Raw genomic sequence first — 24,964 nt, forward strand, 5'->3', positions numbered from 1 at the left:
GTTATTGGGGTGCCTGGGTGACTCAGTCGGTTAAGCGTCTGCCTTTGGCTCAGGTCATGATCCCGGGCTCCTGGGATTTAACCCCACATCTGTCCTTTTCCTTGTGCTCCCTGCTCGGCGGGGAGTCTGCTTCTCCCTCTCTTTCCACCCCTCCCCCCAGTTCATGTTCTCTCACAAGTGAGCTCTCTCTCAAATAAATAATAAAATCTTTAAAATAAATAATAATGCTATTCCCTATATGTTAAGATTTATGCACAGATAAATGAGTTATTACATGTCTATCAGCACTTGGTATACAGTTAGTATTAAATAAGTGTTACCTATTATTGTAACACCGAGTTATTATAAAGTATGTAAGCCACTGTATGAATAGTGTGTTTATAGATAAAAAATCTGTTCTCTACAGATTAAGATTTATCCTTCTTGAAAATCTTTTCACCTGTTTTTGCTGAGCTAAGGACACATCAGTGGTAGCCATATTTAAAGAGAGAAGGAGAGATAAGCATGAACTAATCACCAGTTTGCTCCTTCTTTCTCCACACTTTCTTCTCAAACCCATTGATCTTCAGGGTTTAAACTGTCACCCAAGCCGATGAAACACAAATTTATATCACAAACATCATCCACTTCTCTGAGCTTTCTGACCATATCTCCACAGCCTCCTGGACGTTTTCACCAGATGACAAAAGTCACTTCTAATTCATATTTGTTCCCCTCCCATGACTCCGATTCTCTGACAATGGCACCAGAAGACTGCCACTTTTCAATGCTCAAAACTCCAAAGTGGCTTGAGGAATCACATTCTCTTCTAGCCCTACACCCAAACCATCAAGACCTGTGAAGCCTTCTCTGCTTTCCATTCCAACTTCTCTCCCTGTATCTTCATTCCTGATCTAATGAAAAGGCTTTTAAGTGACCTTCTCACCTTCAATTCTCTCCATCAAAGTTTGCAATATGTATATTTGTTTGATTCAATTAAATTATATGTTAATTTGGTCTAACTGAAGAAAAGTTAGTGTGAAAATTGGTCTAGCAAGGGGAAATGTTTTTCTTAGGGAGAACACTATTTCTCTAAATGTAGGTAAATTCACCCATGGGTCTGTGTAGCTATAAAACTTAAGACCCATCAGACATAATGCAGTACTCAAATTAAATATATTTAAATAGAAAGACTTTCCAGAGATTTTGGCTGGGATCCTAAAAAGAAGGATGGGTTGAGCCAGCTCAAGAAAGTGGAATCTCAAGATGATTTTTTTAAAAAGCCAGGTCTAGGGTCAGAAGCCATGTTTATGTTTGGTAGTTGTATTTCTAAGAAAAGTGAGGCCTAGCATCCTTTGTTTTCCCCAAAACTTTGGTAAATAAGTTTTTCCAAACATCCACCTCATTTTAACTGCATTAGGGAAAATAAAGCAAAGAATAGCAAACTAGCAAATAAAATAATACAGATAATGAAGTTAGAAGTTTAACGACATCATAGAAGTCAGGTAAGGGCTGCACTGATCAACAGTAAATAATTTACAAATTGCTTTCACCCCAAACATTTTAAGAGAAGATGGCCTCTAAGGGAGGCAAGGAGTCAGCGTTCAAGCCTTCAAGATTTAAATCTTCAACGAATCTTTGACAGTAGCTAAATAATAGCCATAAACTTGCTTGGATGACACCAGTAACTGCATGAACAGAAACTCTAGTAGTTAGATTTATCATAGGAAAGTTTTCTTAATAAGTAGTGTGCATTCAATATTATTTCTCAAGCAAACATGTGAAATGCAAAAAGATGACTGTAATTTTTTGCCATCATGGGTTCACACAGTAAATAATCTTGACTTATAAGGGAAAATGACTCCAATCATGAGTGTGAGAGTAGATTTTTTTAACTTAATGATTTGTATTTATTTTTATGAGTACTTCTCTCTCGTCCATGTTAATAAAATCTATTGTTTCTGAATACAAGGTTGCTAAGAACTCTTTGGCATGTAGAAATGGAATATCAAAGAAATGACAAGCAGATAATAGCATACAAAAAAATGCTTTGATATCATTTTAAAATTCAGGCACTGACTTCTCATTAACTTTGAGAATCCAAACATTTGACAGGAAAATCACAGTCAATGATATACTTAGTAATGCAGTATTCCTTCCTTCCTACCCATAAAACCAATATGAAAGTACCTTCAAGAACAAAGAAAAGGAGAGCGAGGGAAGGTTTTACTTGCATCTGAGACTAAATTTCTGCTATATATTTGGCCTGGTTTATTATTTGCTTCTGCAAATATTTTAGGACAATAGCAAAATGAATTGCTTAAATCTACAATTCTGAGAAATGCAATTGCAGTTAATCAGCAGAATAATGTATAAAAATGTTGTTTTATCCAACACAGCAGGCAAAAGAATGTTTAATGAGTCACCTGCAACATATTTGGACAAATCTAGAAGTTGGATTTTTCCATCTATATTTTATAAATCCTTATAATGCTTTTTTATTTTTTTTTAATCCTTATAATGCTTTAACATGATAAAGAAATGATCATGGCTCAGTGAGTAAATGATTAAGATGTGAAATCAAACTATACTGGGTTCTAATCTGGATGGAGTTTAATAGGTTATTTCACTCTCCAAAGCTTGTGAATTATAGTTCTGATTCAGAAGACTGCTATGCAGGGCCCATAAAATCATATATACAAAGGACTAAATGCAGTGCATTATATGGGGTAGTAAGTGCTCAGTAAATCCTAGGTGTTATTACTCCTTAAACATCTTCAGAAACTTTCTTAAATGCTGCTGTCTTTGTTGACTAGATGCATAAATACAATTCCTTGTCAGGTTGCAGTATTCCCTCAGAAATGAATGCGCTTCATTTCATTAAGGCGTGGACCTAGCACTGTACACATAAAGGTGACAAAGCCCCCACATGACAGAGACTTTCTCAGAAGCCCGTGCTACGCCCTGGTCCAGCGGAAACTGCCATCTCCTATTTGGACATCTCTAAAGGAAGCATGAAAGGCTTTAAAACTGTCCAAAGGCAGCATGGAGGGAAAACTGCAGAAAACAGAGTAATTCTCGGAGGCTTATAAACTGATGAGGCAGCAGATATTGTCTGGAGACGCTGATTACAAAATACCCTCCAGTAAGCCTGTCACTCAAGCTTTTGCAGGACGAAGCTACGCGAGGACCGCGGGAAGTGTGACAAGCACAGTGCGTCTCTGTGGCTCAGCTAAGCAAAAGCATGTGAACACCTGCTCCCTTGCTGACAGGACAGAACGAACACATGCCTGCAATCTTAAAGATTGGTGTAGCCAAAGGATCCCAGGAGAGTCATACGGTTTCCTAAGTTTTACAAAGCCTCTAAGGTAGAAGCGCTGTTTTCATATCAGCAATAAAGTATTTTGGCAAACTACTTAATATACTGCACAGGCATCTGCTTTCGCTGGAGCCACTGACTCATTTTAAAACACTCAAGTGAATAACCTCGCTGCCTCAGCTACAGCCCCGCGGCCCCCGCAGTGATATATTTGGGAGTTTTCAGTTTTATAGTTGCTGCTACACATATTTAATCATCAGCCCCTGCAATGGGCCACTTGGGAACGGATGGCTGGGAAAAAACAAGGAAGTTGTTTTAAAGGGGTTTAACACACAAGACTCAGCTGGTTCCAGTTCTACCCAATGCCCAGATCTCCATCTGGCTACCCTACCCATGAAGATCTTGACCTTGAGTTGGAGACAGAGATGGGAAGGCACAAAGCTTGGCAAAAAGATAGGTTAGGGTTCTTTGACCATCCACTCTGCTTCAGAGTCAGAAAAGATGTGTAAATGCTGACAAAGTTTATACACAGACAAAATCCCATTTCAGTCATTAAAGTTATGTGAGCATACAGACAGAAGGGACTTTAGCAAGTTCATCCTTCAGTATCCAGTCATTGTGACTCAATCCCCTCAAAAGCACTCTTGGCTCTGATTTGTTGCTCTTGTGTTTTGTTTTGTTTTGCTTTGTTATTGAGAGAAGACAGAGAGACATAGGGGAGAAAAAAGAGAAGTGTTAAATAAACTAGGGGCATCTGGGTGGCTCAGTGGGTTGAGCAATTGCCTTCAGCTCACGTCATGATCTCAGGGTCCTGGGATCGAACCCCACATTGGGCTCCCTGCTCAGCGGGGAGCCTGCTTCCCCCTCTCCCTTTGCCCCTCCCCCCTCCACTAATGCTGTCTCTCTTTCTCTCCTTCAAATAAATAATAAATAAAATCTTAAAAAAAAAAAGAAAGAAACTAGAAACTTCTTTAGTGGTTAATGATACCTGAAAATCCACAATAAATTAGATGCATTAATGGTGCTCAGAGTTCTCAGTCTGCACACACACACCCCAAATCCAGGAACACATAGTCTCCCTTCCACATGCCTATCATTACTGCCCCCCTTACAAACTATCTATCAGATAAGGGGTTAACATCCAAAATATATAAGAAACTCGTACAACTCAACAGCGAAAAAAATGTCACACAAATAAAACAGTTAGAGAATATCATTCCAAAGATAGACATTCCAAAGAAGACAGAGAAATAGCCAACAGGTACATGAAAAGATACTCAACATCACTGATCATCAGGGAAATGCAAACCAAAAGTACAATGAGATGCCATTTCACACCTCTCAGAGGGGCTATTATCAAAAAGATAAGAGATAATGTGTTTGGAAGGATGTGGAGAAAAGGGAAACCTTACTCACTGTTGGTGGGAATGGAAACTGGTGCAGCCATTATGAAAAACAGTATGGTGGTTCTTCAAACAATTAAAAATAGAACTACCATATGATCTAGCAATCCTATTTCTGGGTATTGAACTGAGATCACAACCTCAAAGAGATATCTGCACTCTCTTATTTATTGAAACATTATTTACAACAGCCAAGCCATAAACAACCCAAGGGTCCATCAACAGATGAATGGAGAAAGAAAATGTGGTATGTACATACAAAGGTATAATTCAGCTAAAAATGGAAAGAAATCCTATCACTTATGACAGCATGCTGGAACTTTGAGGGTACTATGCTAAGTGAAATAAGTCACAGAAAGACAAATACTCTATGATTCACTTACACGTGGACTCTATAAAAGCCAAACATAGAAACAGAATAATTTTTTGGTTGCCAGGGTCTGCATGGTAGGGGAAACAGGGAAATATTGGTCAAAGGGCACTAACTTCCAACTATAAAATGACTAAATCCTCAGTATCTATAAGCAGCATGGTGAATATAGCTAATAATACTGTATTATATACTTCCAAGTTGCAAAGACAAGTAGATCTTAAATGTTTTTACTGCATGATAAAAATTATAATTTTGCAATGTGATGGATATGTTAGCTAACTTTATTGTGAAAATCACTTCACAATGTACATACATCAAATCATCATATTACATCCATTAAACTTACACATATATCAGTTATATCTCAATAAAGCTGGGAGAAAATTCTTTTCTTCACATGTACTAGGAACATTCCCTGAATCCCACCTGATACACCCTGAGTGCCCCAAGTGAGTCTTTGTTAAATAAATGAATCAATCATTCACAGGAGGACTTGAATGCCTGATGGCTTAAGATACCCTGTGGTCCCCATGCAGGCCCCACACCAATAAATCTGACTTCAATAGAATGCAAAGCTTCAAATGGCAGAGTTATGTTTTCAGCCATACAGTTCCTCTAACGTGCTCTCATCTAGGTGTCATTTAACCATCTACGAAGTGATTTTCTCTGATCCTCTTTGGAACCCCATTTAGTTTACAAAAGCCTGAAATTTCAAACTACAGTGAATTTATGACAGATCAGTTAAGAAAATGTGTCATTCTTATAGCTTACAATTCAATTTTATAGTAGAAATCCTGCTCATTCTCCCATCCTTCCTCTTGCCACTCAAAATAACTGAAGTTAAAATTCAAACCAATTCAATCCCTATAGTTAAGCAAGTGCTAAGTCCATCACATGGCAGATGATTTTCTACTCTGTATTAAAATTACAAAATTGATTATTATACTATTCAAATAACAGACAATAAAGGAAACCTGCTTTAGCCAAGATGGCTAAATCAGCCTGCAAGCCAGGTTTAAAAAGCAAATTTATAAAATGCTTTAAGATCCTGTTTTTAATGGGAAATTTTTCTCAGCTCTCTCAAATGTAAAAATATGCAATGCTTTACCAAGAACTCCTGTAATAATCATGAGATTATAATTTCCACCATACATAAGTTTTATTAGGCTGCATAAATAAGTTTGTCTTTTATAGGCTTGCATGGGCTTTCATTCTCAAAATTATTTTGGAAAATAAAGGCTGTATTGAATAATTTGAGTTTAGCCATGAGATGAATATGACAATTATTCTACTTGAACAGCATTTGGAATTAGTATTTAAATCAAATTGTCTATTTCCTCATTACCCAATATAACCCTGTTCTCTGATAAGCATGAGAAAAGTTTGGAAGATAAGTAATTCTTAAGAATAAGAAATGAAAAGAAAGAGGAGGTTGGAATAGTAAAAGAAATAGAAAATGAAGGGGATTTAAGAAATTAAGAAGATAATTAGAAAGCTATATTTTACTGATATATAAATATATGTTAAAATATATCAACTTTAGTTTTTATACATAACATTTAAACCCGTCTTTTAAAGGTGTCTTTTAGGGTGACTGGCCATCCCAGTTTCCTGAGACTGTGGTTTCAGTGCTTGACAGTCCTGGCAAATCCCTTAGTTCTTGGCCAACTGGGACACTGGTCATCTTATTTTTAATTCATCTATTATTAATGATATAGGAAAGATATTAGGGTTCGAAGCCAGGCAGCCAAGAAAGAATTCTTGAGATGTCTTTGGTGCAAAAAGGCAGTTTTATTAAAGCATGGGGATAAAACCCATGGGTAGAAAGGGCTACACTGTGGTCACAAGGAATGGCTCATTATATCCTTTCAAGTTGGGAGGGAGTTAGGGATAGTGTTAGTCTCTAAGGAATTTTGGAAGCAAGGTTTCCAGACTTGAGGGGGCTAGCTGTTGTTGGGAAAGGTCATTTATTACTGTGTAATAAAACCTGAGTCACGAGACCCTTCAGATGTATATTGGTGGGCCATATGCTTGGAGAATGATTGCCAACATGTATCTTGGGGGTAGAGTTAAAGGTTATTTCCAAAGGAATTTTTATATATGTTAAAATGGACTTACAGGGTCCTGGGGGTCAGGCTAAGACTGCCTCCTCCCATTAGCAAATAACATCAAGGTAACTGAGTTCCTAGAGTAATGTCACTCTGCCTGTTTTGAGGACTTGTCAATAGGCTGTAGGGAGTAAGGAAATTTAATAACTTTTCTTCTGCCTTTGTTTCCTACATCAGTTAAAGACCTATATTTTACCATTCTTCCTTCAATGACATAGTCAGAAAATAAAACATGCATACCTGAAATTTCTGGTTGCTCTGGATGTTCATGACATTTCTCTCCCACTGATTGCGGAGCCCAGCTGTGTTTTGCCATAAATGCTGAATGGGACCACCACGTGTAGTTTGAAGGCCAGCCACTAACTTGTTACTCACCTGGCTGGAGAAGTAATAAAATGTAATCTGTGAAAAATAAGTAATGTCTGAATGATTATAAAACAGAATTTCCCAAATGTGAAAAGTATTTGAAATGCTGTGTGTTTTCAAATACCTGACAAGCATGTTGGTTATTTGTTGGAAGAAAGATTCTGCTTCTTAAGTCTGAGGAAGTAGAATTTCCTTTGGAGACCAGTGAGAGGAAGTGGGCTGTGGGCAACAACAGTCAGCGTGTTACTGACAGAAATCCTTGGTAAATTTATTTAGTATACCAGGCAGTAAGAATTTAGGTCCATATCCACATTAGGTCAATATATTTCTGTTTCAAGAATAAAACATTTAACCACACCATTTATTTTTGCAAATGGTCTGACTGATCATTTTACGTCACTACATTCCCCAGAGAAATATCTTATTGTGATTATACTCCCTATAACACTACTATGAGCTGCAGTCATGGCCTAATTTATCTCCTGCAACACAGAAAGTTATAGCCCTGCAAAGACAGTATCCAGGGAAAATACTGTACTGGCATCACCCACCAAAATAAATGAAAACTTCAAAGGAGATCATTGTTTGCTCTAGAAAGAATTGGATCAAAGAGTCCCAGCTTTCCCTGTGATTGTAGAAAATGATGCAGAGCCCTGATGCTGTCCCACATTTTGCAGTGAAGACCCTGCCAGAGAACCATTATTATTAAAGGGCTAGAACATAAGTGTGGGACATTTTCTGGGCTTTCATAATTTCCTACAATGCTTGACACGGTTATAGTGTATAATTGGGGAACTAACTGTGTCCTACTCTATTTGGTGTCTTGCTATTTGTCAAAAGGAATGAAAACATAATGTGGATGATTATGATAACCTATCGACCAAGTTATTCCATGGTCATTTAAAGCTGGGTTGGAAATCAAATTTAATTGTCACATCATTGAGAGAATCAATAGTAAAATTATGCAACCTAAGATACCTCTTCTTCCCTACACCTCTTTCAAAACTGTACCCTAATTAGCAGAAAATAATGGCATTATTGATTGCTGTAAATATGGTCAGAGCCATAACTGAAACCCCTGCAATAAAGAAGACCGTTCTGAGAACGTACTCCCTGGAATAATTATATAAACATGACTTAGATGAAGAGCTGGTATCATGTAATACAGTGGACAGTCATTAGTTTGCTCTTGCTTCATGTTCAGAAGGTAATGCAAATGCTAAGCAAATGAATAATCAAATAAGCATAATGAGTTATTATATTTACTATATATCATGTTATCACTTAAATAAGTGTTATTGCAATCATATTACTAGCAATACAAGTGAATAGTATTCAACTGGGTGGCTCAGTCAGTTAAGCATCCAACTCTTGAGCTCAACTCAAGTCATGATCTCAGGGTAGTGAGATCAAGCCACACATGAGACCCTAAGCTCAGTGTGGCATCTGCTTGAGGTTCTCTCTCTCCCTCTCCTTCTGCCCCTTCTCCTGCTCACACTCTAAATAAATAAATAAATAAATAAATATTTTTTTAAAAAATGTAAATTTTTATTTTTTAAAAAAGGCTTTATTTAACAAAGAGAGAGAGAGAGAGTGAGTGAGCACAAGCAGGAGAGTGGCAGGCAGAAGGAGAGGGAGAAGCAGGCTCCCTGCAGCGCAGGGAGCCCAAAGCAGGACTTTATCCCAGGACCCCACATGACCTGAGCTGAAGTCAGATGCTTAACTGACTGAGCCACCCACGTGCCCAAAAGGTAACGTTTTAAATTCAGAAACAGCTTGAGATCTTTTGACACTTGTCTAGGAATAAACTTTCTTCTTATGGGAGAAAACAAAGCAGTGTTCAAAATGCACCCAACACCAACATCTGATTTCTACCTTTAATTCCAACAATGTAGTGGCAATACGAAGTATTTCTTGAAATGCACACTCAATTTTACCTTGTTCCCTACAGTGTGAATATAGAATTTCTTTAACTGATGAAGCTGTTCCTTAGAGAAAAATACTATCTTATGGAAAACTCTCTCTTGTTCTCCAAAATACTTTAGTCATCCTATCTATAAGTATACAAGAAAGAAGCACATCCTTGGCAGTGTAAGTTTTTCCCGCATGTACATTCCCTCATCCTACACCCCAACCTACTGCTGCTTCTAACCAATGAGAAGAGACTTACAAAGCTGATAACCAAAAATGTACCAAATGTTTTCGGCACATACTCCTTTTACTCCTGAAGCAGCCTACCAACAATCATATTATACACATATACGCAAACATCACTATCACCATTATAAGTTTCCTATTAACCTCTACTGTATTCATCTCGGTTTGCTTATTTGGCTCATAAATTTCCATTTTATGCCTGTATCCATAAAAGTAAGTGCACAGCATATCTTTAAAACATATTTCAAATAATCTCATGGTAAAGTGTTAACTATAAAATGACAAAATAAGAATAAGCAGTGTGATTTTATTGATAATGTTAAATGTTTACATTAAAGGGCTTTCAAAGAAAAATTTTTTTTCTCAGTTGCTGGCTAAGTGTTGAAATAAAATCCCAACATAAACCAAGACTGATGACCAAAAAAAAAAAAAAAAAAAAAAAAAAAAGGAAGCATATAAAATATGAAAGCAACAAAAACCATGAATCAAGTCAGAAGGGCTAAATCCAACAACTTTGGCAGTGAATTCCAGCAGCCTTGATCCTCAGGAAAGATAAGGTAGAATTTTCAGTCTCACGTTCTTCAACTATTGACAGGCAGCCTTGCATTTCCTCCATTTCCCAAGTTCTAAGTGATTAATAGGAATGAGTGTGAGCAGAAGGGACATAAATCCTATTGCATGTTATAGAGCAACCAACTGGCTCAAAGGAACTTAAAAAGTTTGAGTGTTTTGACAGTGAGATAATATCAGTGCTCGAGAACATTTCCCCAAAAATCAGGCTGCAGAAATGGATCATCATGACAAGGCCCAAGGACTGAAGCAAAGGTTAAAATGTGAAAACTTTTGGAAAGGCAAAAGTGTGTTCACCTACGACAGAAATATGACTAAGTTCAGATAACAGAGAGGAAATAATAGTCTTCAGTATAAAGTTTTTCCAGTTGGTACTTTCTATTTATTAAATTCTGTTTCCATTAAGTCATAAGTTTTGTCTCATACCCACTCATTAAACTAACAAGCTCAACACAACCACATAATATTTGCTAAAACTATATGTCTTAAAGGACACCCTCAAATAGTAATCTCTTAAAATTGCTGGTAATTTATCAATGAATGTGGCCATTTCAATTTAAGCCTGTTTCATTGATGAAGAGCTACAGGAATCACTTTAATGTATCATAAAATTTGACCATAAGCATAAGGGTGATATCAACAAAAATGCCAATGAAAATTTACTCCTCCATTCAGGCAATGAAGAAAAACAAAACAAAAACAAAAACAGAAACCAGCAAGTGAGTTTTATGGGTTTTGGTTGTGTTTTTGTTTCTGCTTTTTTTTTTTTTTTTTAAGTCTTCTCCACACCCAAAGTGGAGCCCAACACGGGGCTTTAATGCATGACCCTGAAATGAAGACCTGAGCCCAAATCAAGAGTCAGATGTTCAACTGACTGAGTCCCCAGGCTCCCCTTATGGTTTTTTAACTTGTCCTATTCCCACAGCCCACTTCCAGATCCATAACAACTTTGAAAAATAGCAGTCCAGCATGGCAGCCAGAGCAATGAGAAGAAAACAGAGTTCTTTCAAAACCTCATTACCAAATAACCGTCATTATTTGACATGTCTGGTGTTTCCCCCAAAAAGCCCACTTAGAAGGCTGTCTGAAATTCACCACTTTAATACCTTGTTCAGTGGAAAAATCCTTCTTCCCTGCAAGCACTTGAGCCCACAGGCTACCTGTAACATGTAATTTATTTATCCTTCTGCTCACCTTCATTCCTATTAATCACTTACAACTTAGGAAATGGAGGAAATGAGAGGTAAGTATTTTAATTTTATAATTGCCTGAGGTAGCATATAACAGTTGGGCTCAAAAGTCTAACCAAAAAGCTAAAAGCAAACTCTGGGGAATGGGATGTCCCATAGAACTTGGCTTTGAAATACTCCTATTTTTCCTACAAATCTGGATGGACATATACTTGCACAGGGCTACGCACATGTTCTGGAAAGACCTAGAAGGCCCTCAGCTCTCATCTCTGGCTGACGTTGAGGCTCTATGAAAGCAGAAAGTTAAGACTAAGATGGAGTTGTCAACTGCCTGGTTTTGTCGATAGTGATCCTCTACAGGAACAGCAAGTCCCTCAACAAACACTGGGAGATTTAGTGATTGCAGGCATTTAAGGAATTCTCTTTTTGATCATTAACTGACCATGAAGTTGACCTTACACAGAATCCAATGGCTATACATGACAAGAATAAAGACTCCAGAATTGGTCTAGAAAAGTCACTGAACTAAAAAACAACAAATTAAACAAACAACAAGAACGATAACAACAAAATGTGGCAGGTAAGACATCAGACTTTCAGATTTGCTTTATTATATTGTTTTAAATATCCATGTTCCCAAGGTAATTGTGAGAAACATAAAGAAACAAGAAAATACGACCCATACAAAAGAAAAAAAAGCAATCAATAGAACGTGTCTCTTAATTTGTTGTTATAATTGATGAAAGTAAAATTATAATTCACTGTTAATGAAAGAGAATGAGAAATAATGAAAAAGAGAAAGAATGAGAAAGTAAATTAACAGGATACACTACAAAATACCTATGTAACAGAAAACAGTAATGGACAAAAAGAGTAACAAGAAAGGCATGAGACATACAGAAAACAAACAGCAGGTGGCAGGTCTAAATCCCACCTTAGTTGGGGCACCTGGGTGGCTCAGTGGATTAAAGCCTCTGCCTTCGGCTCAGGTCATGATCCCAAGGTCCTGGGATCGAGCCCCACATCGGGCTCTCTGCGCAGCAGGGAGCCTGCTTCCCCTTCTCTCTCTCTCTGCCTGCCTCTCTGCCTACTTGTGATCTCTATCTGTCAAGTAAATAAATAAAATCTTAAAAAAAAAAAAATCCCACCTTAGTAGAAGTTATGCTATTTGTAAACTGATTAAAGTCTCCAATCAAAACTGAGGTTAACATGTTATATAAAAATATGATCAAATAGGGGCGCCTGGGTGGCTCAGTGGGTTAAGCCGCTGCCTTCGGCTCAGGTCATGATCTCAGGGTCCTGGGATCGAGCCCCGCATCGGGCTCTCTGCTCAGCAGGGAGCCTGCTTCCTCCTCTCTCTCTGCCTGCCTCTCTGCCTGCTTGTGATCTCTCTCTCTGTCAAATAAATAAATAAAAATCTTTAAAAAAAAATGATCAAATAATACAACTACCCCAAAAGGAAGAATATAAAAGTATATAAAAACCATAACATACAAATAATAAGAAAAGGAGAGCTGGAAACCCAGGGGGAAAAAAGATTTAACACACACAAAAAAATATTATTAGAGACAAACAAGCACCATTAATCATGATAAAAGAATCAAGCTATCAAGAAAATAAAATAATTATAAACATATGCACCTCAAAACAGAGCCTTAAAGTATATGAAGCAAAAGCTAATAAAAGCAAAGGGAAAATAAACAATTCAACAAAAATAGTTGAACAGATGCCCCATTTTCAAGATTGGATAGACCACCTAAAAAATCAGTAGGGAAACAAGAGACTTAAGCCACAATACATCTATTAGATCTAACAGACACCTACAGGACACTCCATCCAACAACAGCAAAATACACATGTTTCTACAGTACACACAGAATATTCTCCAGTGAAGACCATATTTCAGGACATAAAACAAGTCTCAATATATTTAACAAAATATGAATTAAACAAGTATCACTAAGGAGTGATTTGAGTCAACAGTAGAAAGAGATGTGGGAATTCCCAAATATGCGAAAATCAAATAACATACACCTAATTAATCGATGGGTTGGGTGCTTGGGTGGCTCAGTCAGTTAAGCATCAGTCTCCAGCTCAGGTCATATCAAGCCCTACATCGGGCTCCCTGCTCAGCAGGGAGTCTGCTTCTCCCTCTCCCTTTGCCCCTACCCTCCCTGCTCATGCTCTCTCTTTCACTCTCAAATAAATAAATAAATAAATAATAAAATCTTTATAAATAACCAATGGGTCAAAGGGAAAATCAGAAGAGAAATTAGTAAATACTTGAGATGAATGAAAATGAAAATACACTGTATCAAAATGTATGGGACACAGTTAAATGAGTGCTTAGAAATAAATTGATAGCTGCAAATTTCTAAATTGAAAAAAAGAAAGCTTTTAAATCACAGACTAACCTTCCACCTTACAAAGCTTAAAAGAAAAGCAGACTAAACCCAAAATGAGCCAAAGTTTAATTTGATACTAGAGCAGAGATAAATGAAATAAAAAAATAACAGAAACAAAATAAAGAAACCAGAAGTTGGTTCTTGGAAAGATCAACAAAATTAACAAATCTTTAACTAAACTGACTAATAGGGGAAAAAAAAAGACTCAATTTGCTAAATGAAGAGTTAAACAGGGTTGGAACCACCAACCTTATAGAAACAAAAAAACTATAGGGTGATATTATCAACAATTTCAAGCTAACAAATTGGATAATATAGATGATATGACAAGTTCCTAGAGAGATACAAACATTGACTCAGGATCAAAACTCACTTAAGAAAAAATAGAAAATCTGAATAATTATAACAAGTAAAGAGAATGAATCTATCATCAAAAAGCTTTCCACAAAGAAATTCTCAGTCACAGAAGGATTAACCAGTGAATTCTATAAACATTCCAACAGGAATTAAAATCAGTACTTCACAAACTCTTGAACAAAGTTCAAAAGGAGAGAATACTTCTCAATTCATTCTGTGAGGCCACTGTCACCTTGATACCAAAACCAGAAAAACCAAATGATAAAAAAAGTATAGATCAATATCTCAGACTAATATAAATGTGAAAACCCTAAACAAAATACAAGAAAGTCTCATCAAGCAAAGATATAAAAAGGGTTATTCACCACGACCAAGTAGGATTTATCTCAGGAATGCAAAGTTAGTTCAATGTATGAAAACCAATCATTACAAAATGCCATATTGATCAAGTAAAGTCCAAAATCTCATGATCATCTCAATCAACACAGAAAACACATGTGACAAATTCTCATGACATAAATATTCAACAGATGAGCCACAGGAGGGAGCATGCGTACCTGACAAATGACATTTACAAAAAACCCTCACCTAACATCATGCCTGATGGTAAAAGACTGAAAATGCCCCTCATAGGAATAAGACAAGGATATCTGATATTACTACTTCTATTCAAAATTGGACTGGAGTTTCTGGCCAGACAGTTAGATAAGGAAAAGAAATAAAAAAGCATCCAGAATGGAAACAGAAAGTAAAACTATCTCTACTTGCAAATGACATGATCTTATATAGAGAGGGTCCTAAGGAACTATGTGATTACACAGGTCTCACTTCAACAGCCCAGGTTCAATTTATTTTAAGGTCAACTGATTCGTAACCATAGTACATCTATAATAGCACCTAGATTTGTTTTGATTGAATAGCCAGGGGATGGGAATCTTAGGGTACGTGGGCAGCGGACCTCTTTAGAATTCTGCCTACCACAATTAGATAGGCATTAGTCTGGTTCTCTCGTTCCACTTACTACATGTTAAAAGTACTGACTAGTCTATGAAGCTTAAACTAGTTGAGTCCTTGTAAATCCTTCCTTGACTAATTCAGTTGTAGCATACACTGAATCAATGTATCTTCTCATCAGGTTGCCAGACTTTATTTACAAAGAACTGAAATCCACTGGGTCCTTTCCAAGGGCTTTGATTGGTAAAATTCCCTGCCTGCTTATACTTGGCAGAATCTCAGTCACTGGTTATTTGACTGTGGTTGCAAAGATATATTCTTTTAAAAAAAATATGTTCCTTGAAATTTGTATCATATTTATTTTAATACACTATTATTTGACTTTATGTATTTCTGGGGGGGTATAGGTTTTTTTAACTTGTGGTTGAATTAATTTGAAGAATATATACCCATATAAATTTCACGGAGAAATAAGCCATCTGCCGATAAAGAATAAAATTCATGCCAAAAGAAAAACAAATGACCTATGAAAAATTTCTGTATTTCTACAGAGAAATTACAGAATGTATTATTATTTAGCTCAAACCCGTGGAATAATAAATTTCTGTATTTCTACAGAGAAATTACAGAATGTATTATTATTAAGCTCAAATCTGTGGAATAATAATATTTACTTTAAAATATTTGACAGCTTGACTACTTTTGTTATATGGAAAATTTTCATTGATGTTATATCAGGTAAGTCAAATAATCATCTAAGTTGTCAACTATGATTCCCTGACTGATGTACTACTCTGAATTTGAAATAAAAGAAATGGGAAAATAAACAGATATTGTATTATCTAATAAGAAATAGGCATCAGTTTTGTTCAGGAATTATGAAAACTTCATGTAGCTCATGAATTTAAAATGCACACAACATGCGGGCACACATAACGGATCTTGATATTATTAGCTTGACAATCAAAGAATTTGTAGAAGAAATAAAGCTCTCTGCAAAATACTGCTTGAGACAGAATGAATCATTAAGTATCAAATATGCATGCTTTTGAAATTCTTTGTGTAACATTTAAGCCACTGTGATACATCTGTCAACATCTCTCATTTCTGCTGCCTGGTTGGACAGAGGTAGAAGTCTCCTTAGGACCCTCTCTATATAAGATCACGTCATTTGCAAGTAAAGACAGTTTTACTTTCTGTTTCCATTCTGGATGCTTTTCATTTCTTTTTCTTATCTAACTGTCTGGCCAGAAACTCCAGTGCAATTTTGAATAGAAGTAGTAATAACAGATATCCTTGTCTTAGTCCTATGAGGGGCATTTTCAATCTTTTACCATCAGGCATGATGTTAGGTGAGGGTTTTTTGTAAATGTCATTTGTCAGGTACGCATGTTCCCTTCTGTGGCTCATATGTTGAACATTTTCACATGAGAATTTGTCACATGTGTTTTCTGCAGAAGGAGGAGGGAAAAGAGAGAAGGCAATGGTACTGTTGAATAAAATCAGTAACCTTTGGCTGACATAAATCTTGACATTCCCAAAGACACATTTGGCCTAATCTTCATTTCCAAAGACAACATCCTCAGAGCAGACTGGTATTTTACTGTCTGAGCACACCAAGTATCTATACAGCGTACTTATGTGGTTCTCTCAGTCTCAAATATCATGCCTCTCACTTCCCTGCCCATTGAAATACCACTCATCCTTCAAGTCCATTCTCAAGTCTTGTCTCAAAGTGATGACATCAGTTTCCATCTGGAGTGGGCTTCTTCTGGTGTCAGAATTTGCCTATATCCACAGAGCAGTATGCTCCGACTAATGTCATAGCACTTTAAAAAATTTCCCCATATTATAATTCATTGTGTCATTGTCAAGCGTGCTTTTCAAAGAGATCCTATCATATCATATGCAGCATGTATTGTCTTTATAATATTCATAGCACACATTGTGATGCCTTACACACATTGGGGTTAATAAAAGCTTTTGAACTGAAATTCACAATTGTCACCACCATATATAAACACATGCATGTAAATATATAAAAGAAAAATTTCACATTTAATTTTTTATTAAAGTATTGAAAATGGGACAATACACTGAATTTCATTTCACAAATACAAACCTTGCCTACCTGTATTTTTATTGTAAGACCCAAGCTGACCTACTATGATAAAGTCTTCTCCTTCATAGAAAATTCAGATGGAGGGGCACCTGGGTGGCTCAGTAGATTAAAGCCTCTGCCTTCAGCTCAGGTCATGATCCCAGGGTCCTGGGATCGAGCCCTGCATTGGGCTCTCTGCTCAGCAGGGAGCCTGCTTCCTCCTCTCTCTCTGCCTGCCTCGCTGCCTATTTGTGATTTGTCTGTCAAATAAATAAATAAATAAAATCTTAAAAAAAAAAAGAAAATACAGATGGATGTTGAAGAAACAGCACGATAAAGCTGATTTTTACACGGAATCAGTGCATACATCAGGTATACTGACCTATGTTTGCTACAAAAGTGACCACTAACCACTAAAATCAAGATAACTTATCTGTTAGTTCTTGGAAGAGGAATTTGATCCTTTATTCATGTATCCCCAACAGTGCATATTGTCAGAAGCAAAAATGCTCAATTAATGTTTATTGAGCAAACCTGAGACAGCAAACCATGGCTCATAGACAAATCCCACCTGCCACCCGATTTTGTATGGCCTGAGAACTAAGGGTTTTTACATGTGTAAATGGCTGAAAAATTCAAAAGAATAGTATTTGTTGACATGTGAAAATTATATGAATTATAAATTCTAGAGTCCATTAATAAAGTTTTATTGTAACACAGCCATGCTCAATCTTCTATTCTATTCTATTCTATTCTATCAATCAATTGTCTATGGCTACTTCTACAGCATAATGGCAGGGTTGAGTAGCAGGGACATAAACTATGTGATCTAAAAAGCTAAAATTATTTACTCTCTGGTCCTTGAAGGAAAAAATATGCAGATTCATAGAATAGAAAAGGTATAAGGTTTATGACTCCATCACTAGATGGTGAATTCCCTGGGTACAAGAACTTTGTTCTTCACTCTAATATCTGTAGATCCTATAATAATATATGAAGCAATGTAAATGCTCAAGAAGAAACTTTTGAAATACAAAAATATAGAAGAATAAATGAACATTAATTTTTCACTGATATCAAAATAGATATTAAGACTATAAAGGCTGCACAAACAAAATCTAGAAAGTGAGTATGAGATTCTTTTTTTCCCACCTTTTGTCTTTTGCTGTTTATTTTTTTAAGATTTTATTTATTTATTTGACAGAGAGAGACACAGTGAAAGAGGGAACACAAGCAGGGGGGAGTGGGAGAGGGAGAAGCAGACTTCCCACTGAGCAGGGAGCCCAATGCAGGGCTCGATCCCAGGATCCTGGGATCATGACCTGAGCCAAAGGCAGATGCTTAATGACTGAGACACCCAGGTGCCCTCTTTTGCTGTTTCTTATTAGTAAAATAATACAACTCACTGTCTAAACCATGCACCTTGCCAAATATCTAGAAATACATTACGGTTCCTAGTGCCCGTCACAAAGGGCAGCATGGAGCAGTTTAGGGCATGCTGGTATGAGTACGCCCAGTGATAAATATAATACTCATACAGAAAAACCTAAAAGTTAAGACCTCAGGAGGAGTTAAAGGTAAACCAAAGAGGCATATTTTCATGCAAACAGAAACTTGGAGAAAGGGATCACAACACGTTAGATTCCTACAGGCTTTGGCCCGAGGTTAGGCTGTGGTTGTAGCTGGTGTGTGTGACTAAAATTCTGATAGAAAAGCTGCTGTCTCCTTGGCCAGAAGAATCAAAGAAAAGGAGCTAGGACAGAGCCAGGTCCACCATAAGTAAAGGGAAGAATTCTAGAAAGAAGAGAGCCAGAAGAAGAGGTGGCTTATGTTCCATAAATAAAGCACCCAGATCTCAAGCTAAAATTAAAACATGCATGTGTAGGCAAGGGGCACGTCTAGTAAAGTTTAAAAGAACTGAATTGATAGCTGAACTTCTGCCCACAACAAACAAAACAGAGTTTTCCATTTGAGTCTAAACAAGTTAAGCCTCCACTTAAACAAAACAAATTATAAACATCTTAGAAAAAGCTCTGGCAGTTCTCATAAAACTGGACATTCATTGACACAGTATCTCAAGGCAAAAAAACTTATTTATATAGGAATGGTTATAGCAGTTTTCTTCACAAAATTTCGTAACAGGAAAAAAACACAGGTGCCCATCAATAGAATGGATGGGTAAACTCAGCCAATTGCACGCTACTCAGCAATAAAAAGGAAAGAACTCATGATACACGCTACAACATGGAAGAGTCTGCAGCATTATGCTAAGTGAACAAAGCCTTGCACCAGGCGTATATACTGTATGTGTTCAAGTACATGAAGTTTGAGAATAGGCAAGACAAACCCAAGGGGGAAGAAACTGAAATGGTGATTGCCTTGGGAGTGGAGGGTGGGAGCAAGGATGGGTTAGGAAGTTGTATGAGTGAACTCTCTGGAGTGAAGATAATGTTCTAGATTTTGTTAAGCGTTCAGGTTGCACAGGTGAATGCATTTGTCAGAACTTATCAAATAGTACACTTATGATTGTTTTCATGTAACTCAGACATTACCTCAAAATTTAAAAAAATAATAATTGTAATGAATATTGAATTTTAAAGGGGCAAACACACTTTTTCTTAAAAGGCCAAATAGTTTAGGCTCTGTGGACCATGCGGTCTGTCACAAACACTCAGATGTAAGGCTGTAGCATGAAAGCAGACACAGGCACTTTGTGAATGAGTAGGTGGGGCTGTGTTGCAATAAAACTTTATTTACAAAAACAGGAAAATGACCCACAGGCCCTGTGTCTAGATGATACCATGCTAACATATTTGGGGTAAAATGATTCCTGTCACTTCTTTGGAATGCATTGAAAATATGATGGATTGATAGATGGAGAAAGGGATCGGTAGATGGATAGATATTTGATAAAACAGTATAATAACTTCAGTTGAATACCTAAGTGGTGGGTATATGGCTATTCACTGTAAATATGCTTTGAAACTTTTCATATGCTTGAAAAATCCATAATAAGCTGGAGCAGAGTGGAACTATACAATTAAAAAATAAGTGGGCATATAGATCTAGCTTATGTTTACTTGACAATATAGAGTTAATATGACCATGAATTTAGAAACACAGTGCTCAGTCAGTTAAGTGTCTGCCTTCGGCTCAGGTAATGATCCCAAGGTCCTGCAATCAAACCCCCATGGGGCTCCCTGCTCAGTGGGGAGCCTGCTTCTTCCTCTGGCTTTGTTCCTCCCTCCCTCACCACTGGTTCATGCTCTCTCTCTCTCCCTGCAGTCTCTGTCTCTCAAATAAATAAGTAAAATCTTTTTAAAAAGAAAAAAAAAAAAAACACTGTAAATGAAACTTTCAAAGCTATTATGTGCTACCCAGCAATCCCATACAACCAAAGAAATGCCACAGCAATGGGTCATTGCAGGTGTGGCCATAGAGAACAGCGAAAGGCCTTCAGTCCTAGACTAAAACTATCACACTTTCTAGAATAAAATTAAAAGATTGGATGATGTTTAATAATTTGTGTTTGTCGTATGATAATACATGGATTTTAGATCTAATTTAATAACTGGTCAAAATAACAAGAGTTCTGGGGCACCTGGGTGGCTCAGTGGGTTAAGCTTCTGCTTTTGGCTGAGGTCATGATCTCAGGGTCCTGGGATCGAGCCCAGAATCAGGCTCTCTGCTCTGCAGGGAGCCTGCTTCTCCGTCTCTCTCTGCCTGCCTCTCTGCCTACTTGTGATCTCTCTCTCTCTGTCAAATAAATAAATAAATAAATAAATCTTTAAAAAAAAAAACAAAACAAGAGTTCTAATACCTCCCTTCAAACCTGATTTTAAATACCAAATAAGAAAAATAAGATGGAAATATAGATGGAAATATTAACTTTTCAAATACATTATTTTTTATCTTTGATAATCTATACATTTTACATTTATAGTAAATTATATATTCTAAAAGCCTCACGTATCTTCTTTAGTATCACCTCAGCTCTAGAATTATTTAAAACTTAATAGTCTGATAAGAGTTACAAGAAAAACTCATATTCCATTCTTTTTTAAAATATAAAGTTTTACCATTGTTGCAAAGATGTATTTGCAGTGTAGGGATATCATTTCATCTAAACGTAATGTTATATACTTCTTAAAAATCAATATTATATTTTAATCACTCTGCTCTAAGCTTTAGTAGACTTCAAATATTGACACAGTGATGTTTTTAATGTTCTTTTTTTTTTAAAAGATTTTTATTTATTTATTTGACAGAAAGAGATCACAAGTAGGCAGAGAGGCAGGCAAAGAGAGAGGAAGAAGCAGGCTTCCTGCTGAACAGAGAGCCTGATGCGGGGCTCGATCCCAGGACCCTGAGATCATGACCTGAGGCAAAGGCAGAGGTTTTAACCCACTGAGCCACCCAGGCGCCTCTGTTTTTAATGTTCTAATAGATTTTCAAACTTAGCTCTGAAAACTTCTCAAGGCATTGATTACATGATGGAAAATATTATGTTGGAGCACTAGCAAATTATTTCGAGAGTAAGTTAATCAAAAATTTTATTAATACTCATGAAATAAGGATTTTTGAATGGAGACAAGATTCCAACAAGATGATTTTTATATAAACATTTTCACAGCTAATATCTAAAGGCAAAACATTTGCCTATTTAAAATTATATCTAGGGAAATACTCATATTTAAACATTTAATTGTAGTTACAAGAGATGCATCTCTATTATTAAAATCACCAGCCTTCAATAATTATGCCAGACAATATTTTGCCCTGTTCTCCCTATGAAGCTGGTCTTATTATTATTCCCACTTTACAGATGAGGAAACTGAGACCACGGAACTAGCAGGTTGACGTGCCAGGGTTCAAACCCATCTAGTCTGACTTCAGAGATGGGAACACAAACCAAGTGATGTGGCTACAGTAATATCCGCCTATAAAACATCTCAATTTTGATGTAATTGCTCCCAATTTATTTATTGACCAGCTATCAAAAAAAAATCAGCATGACAAAATGAGAAAAGAGTAGGAAGAAAGAATGGAAAGAGAGAGGAGAGGAAGAAGGGAAGGAGAGTGGGAAGCAGGAAGCACAGTGACAGAGTCTGGTTGTCTAACTTGAAGATGATGGGACATACAAGAGGAACAGAAAAAGAGCCACATGCAACAAAAGGAGAAAATTTCAGGTATTCTGCCCAAGACGAAGCCTAGGATAAGTAAATGGATGCTGTGAAAGTTTTTAAGTAAAAGAAAGAAGCAGTGGGGAGGTTCTAAAGGAGAGATATATAGAGAATCAAACAATTTGCAAGGTATTGTAATAACTAAAAGGTGGGAACCAGATTCAATATCATCACCATGTAGCGTAACTGCACACATAAAAATTTTCTGTGTTGCAGCAAGTCATTGGTCCTGCTTGAAACCCACTGAGCCACCCAGGCACCCCTGCTCACTAAAATATCTTAATCACCTGGTACAAAATGGTGAATGAATGAAGTTCATTGGTTATCAAATAAAGAAATCAATAAATGATTGGCTTCAGAGCCACCTCAAAGGCTAATGAGAGGTCCATTAGAGCTTCCTAGATAGCCTAAGAAAACAAGTGTTGTTAGAGCTGAAATCAGTATAGCCAAAAGCAAAGTAATTTGATGAATTAACCTATGTAGCATTATCATGTTAAATTTTCCATTTTCCGGGGTACCTGGGTGGCTCAGTGGGTTAAAGCCTCTGCCTTTGGCTCAGGTCATGATCCCAGGGTCCTGGGATCGAGTCCCGTGTCGGGCTCTCTGCTAAGTGGGGAGCCTGCTTTCCCCTCTCTCTCTGCGTGCCTCTCTGCCTACTTGTGATCTCTGTCAAATAAATGAATAAATAAATCTTAAAAAAAAATAATAGATTTTCCATTTTCCATAAGGAGTCAAAACAGCTAGAAAATCCCAATCTTTCTATAGATAGACTGTCAGGATCCCAGGAATGCAACTATGAGATTCCAGTGTGATATTTTATATCATAAACATCCTGAAAATAGTTAAAGAAGGCATAAAATTAGGCATTATAATAATTGATTTCCAAATATCAGCCAATATTCTACTGCCATAATCAACCACTTGACAAGAAAGAAAAAGAGAGAAAGAAATTCAAAGTGTTTACCAGACGTATTGCCGCTGTGATCATAAAATGGAGGTGAGACACCAGTCATCCCATTTCTCCTTGTCCAACCAAGTTGCAGACTCTGATCTCGTGTCATACTACAGAGCCCATTCTCGAAATCACATCTTTCATAATTGGAGCCTAATGAGAGAAAAAAGAAAGTAGCTTTCAAAACCCCATTTGGCTTCTTAAGAAATCAGACAAGAGTAGGAGGGAAAAAAAAAAAAAAAGCTTAGCAACAAATGGCAAATATAGATTAACATAATAACATAAGGACTATTTTTCACATTTTACGTCTACTTTATTAATGCAAAGCTTTTTTGCAGATGACATTCTAATAAATTGTCACACACAAAAACCAGTATGGTCGGGCGGGGGAGCCTGGGAGGCTCAATGGGTTAAACCTCTGCCTTCGGCTCTGGTCATGGGATCGAGTCCTGCGTCGGGCTCTCTGCTAAGTGGGGAGCCCGCTTCCCCCTCTCTCTCTGCGTGCCTCTCTGCCTACTTGCGATCTCTCTCTTCAAATAAATAAATAAAATCTTTTTGAAAAAAAGAAAACACAGTGTGGTCAAACAGAAAGAAGGCCACGTGAGGTCAGGAGATGGAGGACCTAATCCTGGTTTTGTCTCCTGTTACCTGAGTGCCTGCTAAACCACGTAACCATAGCAAGCCCTTTTCTTCCCTTGTAAGATGGGAATAATGACATCCGGTCCCCTCCCCCTCAAACGGTTGCTATGAGAATCTAATGATATAATTTATGTAAAATAGAACTCTTAGAACCATCAAATATGAGGAATTATTACTCAGGTTATCTCTTCAGCTCCACCTCGATATTCCAGGCTTCTAGGCATATCAGAATGTCCCGTGTGGACAGAGCACACCACCGAGGACCCCTCTGACTGGAGACCAGCCATCCATGGCTATGATGCATCGCTGCAATTAAACAGGACACCTTCCTGTTAAATATCAGTGTTCGTGGAATTCTTGGTGCTTTTATCACAATGATAATTTCTGGCTCTTTTTCTCTTTTCCCCAGCTTTAAGTGATCCGAGCAGCTTGGCAGAAGCTGAAGGATTTGGACATTTATCTGTTCACAATAACCACGAGGTCGGGCTTCATTTCATTATCCAACATCTGCGAATATCACTCTCTAAAAAACAGGTTATCTGGACCACAAACAGCCCGTGCTGGGTCATAGTTCTTAACAACTGTGGAGGTTTGCCTTCGACGAGTTTGTTCTTGCCCTGACTGGTTGCATTAGCCACTGCAGGAGTAAATATGCCAGGGAATAGTTAGGCAGCGTTTGGCAACCCATGCGGGAAATCATAATTTTTACTTAAGCATATTTTGGACAAAATATTATTTAACAATAATATATCAGATGCGTGCTCTTGAGATCATACATCTGCATACTGAAAGCTGATTTAGAAATACCACTTTTAAACAATATTAAGTAAACTCGCTTTATTACCAATGGTCTATTTCATTTATTTTTCTCCTAGATCCCCTATTTTGAAAGATTTCATAGACCAGTT

General features: G+C 37.1%; 1 protein-coding gene across 2 annotated transcripts in view; it reads right to left on the reverse strand.

The window, feature by feature from the left end:
* Positions 1–24,964, reverse strand: part of MALRD1 (MAM and LDL receptor class A domain containing 1) — a 763,597-nt gene that overhangs the window by 721,093 nt on the left and 17,540 nt on the right. For both annotated transcript variants that reach the window (XM_047742656.1, XM_047742657.1), the window contains exons 2-4: positions 23,430–23,570; positions 7,673–7,767; positions 7,423–7,584 (exon numbers count right to left, since the gene is read on the reverse strand). In XM_047742656.1, coding sequence (XP_047598612.1) covers positions 7,423–7,584; positions 7,673–7,767; positions 23,430–23,570 — 398 coding nt within the window. The remainder of the gene's footprint in view (positions 1–7,422; positions 7,585–7,672; positions 7,768–23,429; positions 23,571–24,964) is intronic.

Source organism: Lutra lutra, chromosome 8, assembly GCF_902655055.1.
Source record: "Lutra lutra chromosome 8, mLutLut1.2, whole genome shotgun sequence".
Taxonomy (NCBI): Eukaryota; Metazoa; Chordata; class Mammalia; order Carnivora; family Mustelidae; genus Lutra; species Lutra lutra.